A 13,256-nucleotide genomic window follows, 5' to 3' on the forward strand; every position below is an offset into this window, starting at 1 on the left:
TTTTGTGGGTGCAACAAAAATTTTGTTCCCCAGTGCAGGGCCAGACAGGTTGGGCTTCAGGATTCAGAACCAGGGGTTGAGACGAAGGTTGGGCATTGGGGTCAATGAGGCGTTAGGGCTGTGCCTGCCTGATGTAACGAGGCTTTCTGTTCACCTTTGCTTTAGCTTTGGGGTTGGCGCTAGGATTCGGGTTCACAGTCTGACGTGCGGATTCAGGTGGCAGCGGGGACTCAGCATTTAAGGAGAGGGTTCGGGGGTAGGGAAGGTGGGTCCCTGTGCCGCTCAGGTTCCAGGATAAGAGGTGTGATGCAGCCTCGAGCGATGGCTCCGTGGCCCACCCCGTTGTGTCCAGAAAAGAGGCGATGACTGAGGTCCAGACATGGCGAGACCGCCTCCCCTGACCCCCGCCCACCTCCCTGCCCTTGCTCACCATCTGCGCCCACCACGGCCCTGATCAGGGTCAGGGTCCCCACGCGGATGGCCTCCGTGCTCAGCTCCATTTGGCTGAGGAAGAACTTCATCAGCTCCTTAGGGAAGGAGTGGGCTGCAGGGGGAAGGGAGGTCTGAGTCACTCCCTCCCTTTGAGCCGAGCCCGGGCAGGGGAGGAGGCAGCCCCGGAGGGAGGAGGCAGCCCGGGCGCGCTCCCTCGGGGCCTCACCCAGGGCTATGAAGCACTGCTCGACCTCCCTCAAGTTCTGGCCGCTGTACTGCTGCTGGGCGGAGGCCTTGGTGCACACCTGGGGAGGGGCACGCAGAGAGTGTGGGTGAGGTCACAGCCGAACGGCGAATGCAGGTGCCCACAGGCCAGATGAGGCCTCCATCACCGTCTCCCCATTGCTGAGGCCAATCACCGGCCACAGCCCGCGTCCTACCGACCCACCCGGGCCAATCACCGGCCACAGCCCGCGTCCTGCCGACCCACCCGGGCCAATCACCGGCCACAGCCCGCGTCCTGCCGACCCACCCGGGCCAATCACCGGCCACAGCCCGCGTCCTACCGACCCACCCGGGCCAATCACCGGCCACAGCCCGCGTCCTGCCGACCCACCCGGGCCAATCACCGGCCACAGCCCGCGTCCTGCCGACCCACCCGGGCCAATCACCGGCCACAGCCCGCGTCCCTGCCGACCGGCCTGAGAACGCCGTCCCGGGCCCAGCTTGCCGGCCTCACCTGGAGGTGCAGTTCTGTGAAAATGGTGTGTAGCTGCATCTGGGGGACGGGGGTGCCGGTGATGACCGACATTTCCAGGATCTGCCTCAAGACCTGCAACAGATGGGTCAATGGTAGCAGATGACCGTCTGCCAACTCAGAGTCACACTCTAGAGCCGCGCTGTGCAGTGTGGTGGAAACCGTGGCCTCTCGGGCCAGGCAGCAAACCAGCCAAACTGACCCTGCGTTTCAACCAGCGCCCGGGCGATTCCTGCGCTCTGTGGAAAGCTGGGGGCCCTGCGTTAGGCCACCAAGTGTGACATTCAAGGCCGTCTGCACCTTTCTCTCCCAGCACCTGGAAGTGAGCCCCGTTCTTTAACCAGAGAGGTGTGCAGGTGGCTCCCTCAACCCTCCAAGGGCATTTCTGCCCCGTGCTCTTACAGCTGAGGGCCCCGCCTTGCCTGCGGGTGAGTGTCCGCTTTGCAGCCTCGGTCGGGAAGTGGGTCACACCTCGGCCGGCCGGGCAGCGTGGGTCACGCCTCGGCACACACAGGTTAGACGCTGTCATGGGGTGAAGAAACCCCAGAATGTGCGGTTCTTTGGAAATAGGGACCGTGCCGACGGCATTGGTTGAGGAGCAAAGGGGAGATGGTCCTGGATTTGGGGTGGGCCTGCCGTCCAGTGAGTGGAGTGGGGGGGACACAGAGGGTCTTGGAGAGGAAGGCCATGGGAAAACGAAGGGCAAGTTTGGAGCCATGCCTGGGGACACCGGAAGCCGGAAGAGGCAGGCAAGGATTCTCCCCTAAAGCCTTCAGGGGGAGCACAGCCCCGCCAACACCTGGCCTTGGGACGAGAGAACCGTGAGAGGGTACATTCCCACTGCTCGAAGCCGTCCGCCCTGTGGGTCTTTGTTGTAGCAGCCCCAGGACACTGAGACAAGGGTCCCGGCCTCACTCTGGCCTCTAGGACCCTTTGAGATCTCATCCTTTCCCCCTGAAGTGGCAGCGTTCATCTCCAGAAAACCACAGAAAGACCAGGCCCCATGGCCCCTCGTGGGGCACAGACACTGGGTCTGCTGGCAGATGGCACCATGTCAGATACCCCACCTTCCAGCCGGATGGCACTCCCCACTCTCCCACCCCACCCCACCCCACCCCACAGCGACCCCTGGGGACCAGGCCTGCAGCCCAGGCGGTGTGCCACACGGCCCGCACCTGTGTGATGAAGAGGGCCTCCAGACTGCCCCGGTACTCCGCCAGCAGCAGCGGGATGTAGTCGTACACCTGCTCCCGCAGGTCGTCATTGGGCAGTAGGAGGTTCAGCATGGGCTTCAGGGACTTGATGACCCCCAGCTTCACCTGCCACAAGAGCGGGGTCTCAGGACTCCGTGGCCCAGGGCCCCCCGCAGGGCCAACCCCTGCCACGGAATCGAGGACACGCAACAGAGAGGACCTTGGAAATAGGGTCGAGTCCTCGCCCAAGGTCCCAGACGTGGGCAGAGAGGCCAGGCTGTCCTCACGAGTCTGGGCTGTGTCACTTAGATGATCTTGGACAGGTACCTAACCTCTCTGTGTCTCACTTTCTTCCTTTGTAAAACAGTCCCACCACATAACGTTGGCGTGGACGTAGCCCCACGGCTGGGAGGCTCAGAGAGCACCCGCGGGCACAGAACCTGCCACTCATCCGGAAGCCCCCGGTTCCTCCGCCGAGCTGGCCTCCAGAGACACCGGGCCCGTGCGGTCGGTGCCACACGCCCCCAGCTCTGCCACCGGTCAGCTCCCCGTCTCTCTGGGGTAGGGGGAAGGAAGCCCCACAGGCCGGGGAGCCGTTACCTGGGGGGGGGGGGGGTGGACAGCCGGCATCTCACCTCTAGGTTGCGGCTCCGCAGCCACACGGTCACGAAATAGCGATACATGGGGAACAGCTTGATGGCGAACTGCTCCTCGGTCATCACGGGGTACACGCTGTCCTCCAGATGCCTCAGGTAGAACTGCACCGTCTCACAGAATGTCTCCATGGCTACGACGGGGAGCCGCGTGAGCCCAGCCAGGGCCGGAAGCAGGACACAGCCACCTCCTCCAGGAGGGAGGGAGCGCTCACACGCTTCCACTGCCAGCGGGCTCCTGGGGTCCGGAGACAGCCCCAGGACACCCCCTCTGCGTCCCTCCCTCCCTGCCCTCCCCCCCTCACAGCTCCCTAGGTTTCATCCCACGCACCTGTGAGTGAAAGGCTCCCCCAGGGTGGGTGTCAAGCACACAGGTGTGTCCAGGCCCCCACCCGTGAGATTCACATGCAGGAGTCAAGGGTGAGGCCTGGACGTGACTCTTCCCACATCCTGGGGGCTCCAATGCAGAGGAAGCAAACCCAGTTTGCCCTATTTTCCTCAGCGCTCAGGGATTTGGGGACCACGGAAACATGGCGTCATCAAAACCCAGGGCAAGGGGGTCTGATGTGAACAGCCTCAGAGACCTTCCCGAGACAGGCCCAGCACGGAGACATTCCCCCTGCGGCTCCCGGCTCCCTTCTCTGGCCTTCTGAGAGGCTTGGCCACGCCGAGTCACGGGGTCAGCCTCCTCCCACGAAGCCACCTGCCTCTCTTGCAGCCCGGAGAGCCCATCAGAGGCCGCACCGAGTAGCCGACGGAGCAAAAGTTCGGGAATAAAGGAACAGCCCGCCTCCGGTTTCAACAACCCCTCTACCCACTTCTCAACCCTATGTTCCCCTCCAGCACCCCGATCGGACCAGACCCGCAGGCCCACGCGGGACACGTACCGCTGCACACCACCTGGCGCATCTTGGCCTCGTTGACCAGTCTCAGCATGGTGAATATGGTAGCCAGGGTGATGCCCATGTAGGGCATGAACTCAAACACTGTGGGGTGGGGGGGGGGGTTTGCCGTGAGGAGGGTCAGCAAGGAGAAGGCAGAGAGGACCCCCTGCACCTCCAGAGGCCCCCCACCCCCACAGTGCTGAGCCAGGGAGCCCCTCTATGCCCCTGGGGCCACCGGAAGTAGTGTGGAAGTCAGCGTGTGGGGAAGGGCAGGCTGGAAGTGGGTGCAGGGAAAGGAAGATGGGGAGGGGAGAGGAAGGGGGAGGGGAGGGTCAGAAGGAAGACAGAAGGCAGAGGCAGAGCTGCAGGGAAGAGCCGGAGAGGCAGGACCTGGGAGATCGGGGAGGGGGGGTCTCAGAACGCATCTGCCCCTTGGAACAAGGTCTGGCTCCTTTGGGTGTCACAGGTGTTCCTTGGACGCATGGAGAGACGAGGAGACAGCAAGTGAAGAAGAGAAACCGAAGGAAGACAGGCGGACAGAGAGAGGGAGGAAACAGAGCAGGGAAGGGGACCGAGGAAAGGGGTGGCAGAGAGAAGAAGGGCCAGCCCCCTGAACCCCCTCCGGGCCCAGGCTCTCCACCGTGTGAAGACCTCCCACCCCGCCAACACGCCTTCTCCGGACTTTCCTTCCCTGGCCGGGCCCCTCCCTCCTGTCCTTCCATCTGTCCTTCCGGCACGGTTCTCTGGCCTCAGCACAGCACAGGCCTAGGCCCTCCCTTGCCCCTGCGCCCTCCGGCTGCTGTTTCACAGCCAGGGACCGGTCCTCCCGTCCTCACCCCTCCCACCCACACCCCCCTCCAGCCCACCGAGCTTTGTCCCCAGCTCGCCGTGAAACTTCTTGGCCAAGTGGCCTTCTCCAGCCTCGTCTTCCGTGACCCCTCAGCAAGGTGGGACCCAACCAGCCCCTGGACCCTCTGAATCACTGTCACCCTCGCACGCCCCTTACGATACCATACTGTCTTCACCTTCCTCCCTGCGTGGATGTCTCACATGGAATGCAAACTCAATACATTACAAATGAGTTTTTTTTTGGGGGGGGGTTGTATTTTTCTGAAGCTGGAAACGGGGAGAGACAGTCAGACAGACTCCCGCATGCGCCCGACCGGGATCCACCCGGCATGCCCACCAGGGGCGATGCTCTGCCCACCGGGGGGCGTCGCTCTGCCACGACCAGAGCCACTCTAGCGCCTGGGGCAGAGGCCAAGGAGCCATCCCCAGCACCCGGGCCATCTTTGCTCCAATGGAGCCTTGGCTGCAGGAGGGGAAGAGAGAGACAGAGAGGAAGGAGGGGGAGGGGGTGGAGAAGCAAATGGGCGCTTCTCCTATGTGCCCTGTCCGGGAATCGAACCCGGGTCCCCCGCACGCCAGGCCAACGCTCTACCACTGAGCCAACCAGCCAGGGCCTACAAATGAGGCTCTGTATCTGAGCTCCCAAACTCTCTCTCTCCAGGTTTCCTACCTCAGGACATTAACAGCCATACCCTCCGTTGCTCAGACCTAAAATGTGGGAGTCATTCTTGCTTCCTCGTCCCCTCCTGCACACAGCACATCCGTCACCGTCCTATCCACCTGAGCCACATCCCTGTCTCCCATCTGTCCCCCACTCACCAATGCACTCCAGCCCCAGCCACCATCACCACACCATCACAGGTCCCCCACCCCATCTTCACCCACACAACAGCTAAGTCCCATCAGACAACTCTGCAGCCTAAAATCCGTTCTAGTGGCCTCAAATATAGTCCAGACTCTTTGCCTACTCGGCCTGCCTAACTGTCCAGGCTCATCTTATAGTGTCTTCTCTCGTTCCCAAAGTCCAGCCACAGGGACCTCTCGGCTCTCCAGAAAAGCCAAGCTTTTCCCTGCCTCAGGGCCTTTGCACATGATGCTCTCTTAGTGCCTCCCATTCTTTTTTTTTCCTTTTTTTTTTTTTTTTTTTCTGAAGCTGGAAACAGGGAGAGACAGTCAGACAGACTCCTGTATGCGGCTGACCGGGATCCACCCGGCATGCCCACCAGGGGGCGACGCTCTGCCCACCAGGGAGCGATGCTCTGCCCCTCCAGGGTATCGCTGTTGCGACCAGAGCCACTCGAGCGCCTGGGGCAGAGGCCAAGGAGCCATCCCCAGCGCCTGGGCCATCTTTGCTCCAATGGAGCCTTGCTGCAGGAGGGGAAGAGAGAGACAGAGAGGAAAGAGAGGGGGAGGGGTGGAGAAGCAGATGGGCGCTTCTCCTGTGTGCCCTGGCCGGGAATCGAACCCGGGACCTCTGCACGCCAGGCCGACGCTCTACCACTGAGCCAACCGGCCAGGGCGAGTGCCTCCCATTCTTTACACAGATATCAACCTCTCATCCTACCGGCCACCACTAAAACATCACTGCCTCAATAATAAGGTGACCGATCATCCTCCTTTAGGGAGTTCAGTCCTTCTTTTGTAAGTTCAGTCCTCCCTCGAAAAGTGTCCTCCTACATGTCCTCCTTTTTGATATTGGAAGCCTAATCTGTAAATGTCTGTGTTCGATTGATGCAGAGTCGACCCATTGCCTGTGATGTGAGGTATTTGTATCTAAATGAGTACGTTTTTCTTACAATTATTATTAAAAATTAATAGGCATGTAAGCATAATTACAATATAAAATATTATAAATGTTCTTATTACGCATTTATCATACTATAGTGTATTATTGTTGTAATGAATAAAATATTTCTTTTATTTACAATATTGTTTTCTTCAATTTATTTTTGTCCTTTTTATTGTAAAAAAGTTGGTCACCTTATCAATAAGGACCCTACAGAGACGAGGTCCCCTCCCTCCTCCCCATCGGGCCCCCTGGCTGCCCTCTTCACACCCATCACCTCACATGGTGGTGACCTGTTTTTGTTTGTTGACTTGTTTACGGCCCTGTGTGAGGGCAGGCACCGTGCATGCTGTAGTTATTGCTGCAGCCCAGCACCCACCACAGTGCCTGCCGGGAGCTCGGTGCCTGTTTATAAAATAAAGGGAATGGGAGAGAGAAAGGAAATAAAGCGAGAAAGGGAGGTGAGACGGCAGAGAGGACCGGGGCCTCCGAGGCAGAGAGGAGAGGGTGTCGGAGGCAATGGAAGGACAGAGAACTAGAGACCAGCATGCGAGGCCGAGTCACAGAGAGAGAATCTTAGCAGCCAAGAGAGGCCCGTGGAGAGGAAGAGAAGGAATGCCAGACCAAGATAAGAAAAGAGAGAAACGGGGGCGGGGGGCGGGGGGCGGGGCGGGCTGTGACCAGGAGGGAGCAGCGGGCAGCGTGAGGGGCCGTGCCCTACCATTGCCGTTGGCCAGCTTGGCCAGGGTGACGAGGACAAATTCGTCCGTGAGGTCGAGGGGCTTGAGGTGGTGCTGCATCTCATACATGACCATGCTGAAGTGGTTTCGGGACAAGGCCACCAGGGTGTCACTGGCCACCTCCGCCTTCATGTAACCCTCCACCTGAGGGGACGGAGGAGGGACGTGTGGTGCCACCACCAGCTGAACCCTCGAAGAACCCTCCTGCCCTAGGCCTTCTCCAGCCCCACTGGGCCCTCGTGTGCTCAGCCTATTCTTGCCCCGGGAGGTGCCTGGATAAAGACCTTGGGCATTGCAGTCCGTGCCTACCGACAGCCCAGCCCCCGGGTGGCGGGGGCACGGGGCACCGACGTCGCCCAGAGCTGCCCTACCTCCGGGATCTCCCGCATCTCCTTGGAGGCCACGGCCACCAGCCTCTGGACGCACCGCTCCTCCAGCTCCCCCTCCTGCTGGATGATCTCCTGGAGGATGCTGTAAATGTTCACTTTCCGCTGGGTGGAGATCTGGGGAGCAATATGGCTGGCGGGAAGATCCTGGACTGGGCAGTGGGGCCTGCGCAGAGCCAGCCGTGCCTGGGCACACCCCCCGCCACCCACGCCCTTTCGCCGGTCTTCCTTCTGTACTGGGACGTGCCCGCCATCGACAGACTGCCCAGGCCTCAGATCCCTACTCCTCCACCGCCATCGTCTCCCCTCCTCTCCCCCCATCGGACTCCTCCAACTGGCCCGGGCAGCGTGGCCTGCAAATCTGTCCTCTCGTCCCCACTTTTGTCCAGCAGACTCAGCAAGGCAGGTGTCACACGGTCAGCACGCCAGGTCCCCACAGATGTGGCACTGGCCCAACCGAGAGTCCATGAAGGTGGGTTTGCCTTGCCCCTCGCCCTAGCGAGGGAGCACTGGAGACCAGGAAATGTTCCTGCGCCTCTATTTTGATTCCCCCGCAGCACTTATCACTGTTACAAATGATGGGACTGGACAGAGAGACTGTGACCCAGACCATACCCGGAGAGTCGTATCTGAGAATGACTCGTTTACTCAGGTATGACGAGCCATTCTTAAGGAGGGCCGGCTCTATCTGTGGACCGCTGCCTGCAAAGCCCTCTGGGAAGATGGCTTCCGCCCCCAGGTCACTTCCCAACAGTCTGGAGACCTTAGCAAATTTGGGGACTGCAAGAAGAAAGGCATTCACCCAAATGTACTGTATGTTTCACCAGTGAAATAGAGACAGGGAGTACTGGTCTTGTTTTCCTAGTTTTGGTAAAGCGAGTCACAGAGGCCCGTAAAACGCCAATTAGACAGGTTACTTACAAAGACTCCTGAACAGGGAAGAATTGTGTGATCTGGCCTGTTCAGTACTGTATGGCTCTAGATCAGGGCTGCTCAATATTTTCTATCTTTTTTTTTTTAATTGCTCTGTAAGGAGCCTTCTTAGACATATTTTCCCTAATCATCTCCCAGGAAACCTTAATACTACAAATATATTATATTATGTTATCTGTTTATGGGCTGTATACATCTCTGTCTGTGCTTTATACATAACAAAGTAAAGATTTTCTTCACTCCTCCCACCCATCTGGGGGCCACGTCGCCCCATTCATTGAGCATGCCTGCTCTGGATTTTCAGGGTGCCCCCGAGGAGGCCCACAGGCTAACTCCACACTGTTGCTGCCCCTTCAAAAGGAGCCAGGCAGCCTGTAGTGAGTGAGACCAGCCTTCCCTGGGATTGAGATGGAGCCTTAGAGAATAGGGATAGTCACAAGAGAAAAACTGTCCGAGGTTTGGAAACGGGCAGAGAACGGGCACTGGGTGGCCCTCCAGAGGAGCTCCCGGGGCTACCGGCCAGCCGCTCAGGGGTCTCGGTCCTGCGGGAGTGGGTGCCTCTCTCCCGGGACTGTCTAGGGGACAGACGGCTCTGGCTCCACAGGGAAGGAAGGGAAGTTGCAGAAAACTGATAACGTGGCCTCCACAAGGAAGACACGATTCTCCTCGCTTGTGGCGATGCAAATGAATGTCGTCTCACAAAGAGTATAAATCTCTGTAAATAGAATTCTCATTTTCACATCGTACTGTTTCCTTCACTAATTAGTGAAAAACTAAAGTCTTTGACCCGTGTTGATTTTTTTTTTTCCTGAAGCCGGAAACGGGGAGGCAGTCAAACAGACTCCCGCATGCGCCCGACCAGGATCCACCCGGCATGCCCACCAGGGGGCGATGCTCTGCCCATCTGGGGTGTTGCTCTGTTGCAACCAGAGCCATTCTAGCGCCTGAGGCAGAGGCCACAGAGCCATCCTCAGTGCCCGGGCCAACTTTGCTCCAATGGAGCCTCGGCTGCGGGAGGGGAAGAGAGAGACAGAGAGGAAGGAGAGGGGGAGAGGTGGAGAAGCATATAGGTGCTTCTCCTGTGTGCCCTGGCTGGGAATTGAACCCGGGACTCCTGCACGCCAGGCCAACGCTCTACCACTGAGCCAACTGGCCAGGGCCCTGTGTTGATTTTTTTAAAATATGCATACTTGTGTACTGTCTATCACTTACTACTGATCACTGATTATGGCCTGGGTATCAATCATGTTTTTTTTTTTTTTTTTTAATTTCCTCTATCTCCTGATGCTTGGACATCTTGGGGTCATGCTGATTCTGTAGAGGCTGTCCCTCCCAGGTTAGCCAAATCCTACAGAGTAAACAATGCACCCATGACCACGCATTTTAAATACAGACAAACAGATCCAGACCCCACCGCCTAACCACCGAACTTACACCCTGGGCCATTATCCACCTGTCCTAACCACCCTGAATCCAGATACCAGACAAATAGGGACAGATGTCTGCCCAGAGCCCGCTGAAATTATTCCAACTAGCCAATCCTCAGCCTGCTCACCCTGCCTGGACCGCTCCTGTCCCACAGAGACCACAATAAAGACCCTCTCCCACGTTTCCCCATCACCCCCAGCCTCTTGTCCAGCCCTGCTACTTCCCACATGGCCCTGCATGGCCCGGCCTGCCCGCCCCACTCAGGATCTGTGCACAACAAACCATCTCCAGGGCAATCACCTCCTGGTCTGTTTAGCTTCACCAAACCTGCACTATAAGAAAACCTACATTTTAAAAAATATCTTTATTATTATTATTATTCAGGGAGAGGAGAGGAGGCAAAGACAGATTCTCACATGCACCCTGACCCAAATTCATCTGGCAAGCCTACCAGGGGGTGATGCCCCACCCATCCGGGGCATTGCTCTGCTGCTCAGCAACAGAGCTCTTCCCAGTGCCCGAGGCAGAGGCCATGGAGCCATCCCCAGCGCCCGGGGCCAACTCGCTCCAATCAAGCCAAGGCTGCAAGAGGGGAAGAGGTAGAGAGAAAGAGAGAGAAGAGAGAGGAGGAGGGGTAGAGAAGCAGATGGGCGCTTCTACTGTGTACCCTGGCCGGGAATCAAACCCAAGACATCCACATGCTGGGCCGATGCTCTACCACTGAGCCAACCAGCCAGGGCCTAAAAATGTCTTATGAGCCTGACCTGTGATGATGCAGTGGATAGAGTATCAACCCTGAATGCTGAGGTTGCTGGTTTAAAACCTCAAGCTTGACCAGTAAAGGCACATATGAGAAGCAACTACTATGAGTTGATGCTTCCTGTTCCTCCTCACCCTTTCTCTCTCTCTCTCTCTCTCTCTCTCTCTCTCTCTCTCAAAAATCAATGAATAAAATCTCTAGAAAAATAAAAATGTCTTATGAAAACTCCTGGCCCATGCCCCTGGACTCTGACACCTGACATGTCTTCTTCACAGCTGCCTCATGTATTTCTGTGATATAAAACTTGCCGTAAAGAAGCCTTCTCAAGAACTCCTTGGCTACCCACTCTCTAACGAATGGTCTAAAATCCAGCAGTTCCCAAAGTCTGGTCTCCGGACCAGCAGCCACAGCACCTGGGGACTGGCTAGAGACGCTGATTCCTCGGACCTCCCCAGACCTCCTGACCCAGAAGCTCTCCGAGTGCGGCCCAGCAATCTGGGTTTGAATAAGAGCTCCAGGGGGTGCAGATGCTCTGGTCCAAGCTCTGCCCTGCCGTACAAGGCCCACCATGGTTACCCGTCACGCGTTCCCTTCAGCATCCTCTACGTCGGCCACCGGCATCCCTGCACCCTGAGTCTGCTGCGTCTTCCCTCCCCCCTTATCCACCGGCTCTGTGTTTGCTCTGGGGGGATGGTCCCCAAACCCACTGTGTCAGAATATGGAGGAGCTTTTAAAAATTGTCCAAGCCCCAGGCCACACGGGGTCCCTCCAGGAGGAGCAAGGACCTCACCATCCTGCCCATCTCCATACCCCGGCACCTGGCCCTGCCCCCTCGCCCGTCAGGACGTGTGTGCTGAGCGGCGGATGGACAGACGCACAAGCTGCCGTGCCGGGTTCAGAGGAGCAGCTGAGGGAGACGGGGGCCCTACCTCTGGCACCTGCAGGCAGCGGATGAGGGCGTTCATCACCACACAGGGCTCGGTGGCGGCCTTCTCCATGATGATCACCGAGGCCAGCGCCTTCCGCAGGTCGGGACCGGCCCCGGCAGTGTCCGACTTTGCTGCTTCACTGTCCATGATGTTGAGGAGGTTTGTGACTTGTTGGAAAGTCCCTGAGACAGAGATGGCACAGGTTTGGCGCTTGCTTGCTCCTCGTGCCCCGCCTCCCTGGGCCCTGCGCAGCCTTGGTTAGCTCCACCCATGCTTGTGACGGGCAGGGACCTTCCTGTCCTGTACAGATGGGGAAACTGAGACCTCAGCTGGGACTCATCCTCCAGGACTCACTGGCCATGATGGGACAGGGACATAATGTGGGTGACTTTCTCACCACTGTCGGCTGGCTCCAAAGGTTCCAGGTCCTCCGTTTCCTCGGGTGGGTCCCCATTGAAGTCTGTCACTGATTCTGCCATCTCTTCCTCAGGCTCCTTTGACATAGAAACAAGATTTGTAACAATTCTTGGTGTGCTGACACACTCTAAAATGGCCTCCCTTGAGTCAGTCACACCCTGTGTAATCCCTTCTTGAGTGTGGACTGTTCCCATGACTTGTGTTTAACCAAAAGAACACGGTAAAGGTGATGGGGAGCCACTCCCGCGATCACCTTACGTCCTATCAGACTCTATCTTAGCAAGCGGGGAAAGAAATTCTCCCACAGGCCCAGAAAAGTAACAGCCATGATGCAAACTGCCGATGGAAGAGGCCATGTGGCAAGGAGCTGAGGGCCTCAGTCCTACGGCCACAAGGACCTGAGTTCTGCCAGCAGCCACATGAGCCTGAGAGAGCCCCGGGCTCCAGAAAGAATGCAGCCAGCCGGCACCTCGGACGCAGGCCGGGAGCCCCGAGCAAAGGGCCCTGCTGAGTCGGGCCCGGACTCTGACCCGCAGCAACCACCAGATAATAAACGGTGTTGTTTTAAGACACTAAATTTAGGGCGATTTGTTACACAGCATTAAATGAGTAACACACTTGGTTAAGTAGGTCCTCCTTCCTCTTTGCCAGACACTGAAAACGAAAGATTAATTAGAAGTCCACCTGAGCAAGTCTCATGGTCCTTTCAAGGGGCTCACACGACACCAGCAGCTTCTTAAACACAGACAAACGCTGTCACAGATGTCCAGAGGGAAGAATAAAAGCTCCCAGATCTTTCTCCTCCTGTTTCCGAGGTCCTCAATCTCCTACTCCATCCCAGGGCCCTTCACCATCCTGTGCTCTGTCCCCCTGGGACCCGACCACTGACCTTCCTCCCGAGCTTTCTCCCAGATGCAACGAAAATCCGACACAAAAGCGAGCTCTGCCCTGTGCCCGACGCACACCAACGGCAACGCGGATGAGGGCAGGCTTGGTCGTCAAAGCGTGAGACAGCCGGGCTCCTCAGCGGTAACGCAGATGGGGACAGGGTCCCCTGGCAGGGTGGGGTGCTGCGTTAGAACCATCACCGTTGGGTCGCAGACCCTCGG

The 13,256-nt window shown here is 58.0% G+C and overlaps 1 protein-coding gene across 1 annotated transcript in view; it reads right to left on the reverse strand.

The window, feature by feature from the left end:
* MROH2A (maestro heat like repeat family member 2A) overlaps positions 1 to 12,233 on the reverse strand; it is a 49,881-nt gene extending 37,648 nt beyond the window's left edge. Inside the window, exons 1-10 of the mRNA XM_066233008.1 lie at positions 12,128 to 12,233; positions 11,731 to 11,912; positions 7,666 to 7,797; positions 7,276 to 7,438; positions 3,923 to 4,021; positions 3,018 to 3,169; positions 2,365 to 2,508; positions 1,172 to 1,264; positions 659 to 737; positions 431 to 544 (exon numbers count right to left, since the gene is read on the reverse strand). Of these exons, the coding sequence (XP_066089105.1) occupies positions 431 to 544; positions 659 to 737; positions 1,172 to 1,264; positions 2,365 to 2,508; positions 3,018 to 3,169; positions 3,923 to 4,021; positions 7,276 to 7,438; positions 7,666 to 7,797; positions 11,731 to 11,912; positions 12,128 to 12,233 (1,264 nt within the window). The remainder of the gene's footprint in view (positions 1 to 430; positions 545 to 658; positions 738 to 1,171; positions 1,265 to 2,364; positions 2,509 to 3,017; positions 3,170 to 3,922; positions 4,022 to 7,275; positions 7,439 to 7,665; positions 7,798 to 11,730; positions 11,913 to 12,127) is intronic.
* Between the last annotated feature and the right edge of the window lie 1,023 nt (positions 12,234 to 13,256).

This window comes from Saccopteryx bilineata, chromosome 5 (assembly GCF_036850765.1).
Source record: "Saccopteryx bilineata isolate mSacBil1 chromosome 5, mSacBil1_pri_phased_curated, whole genome shotgun sequence".
In the NCBI taxonomy this organism is placed as follows: domain Eukaryota; kingdom Metazoa; phylum Chordata; class Mammalia; order Chiroptera; family Emballonuridae; genus Saccopteryx; species Saccopteryx bilineata.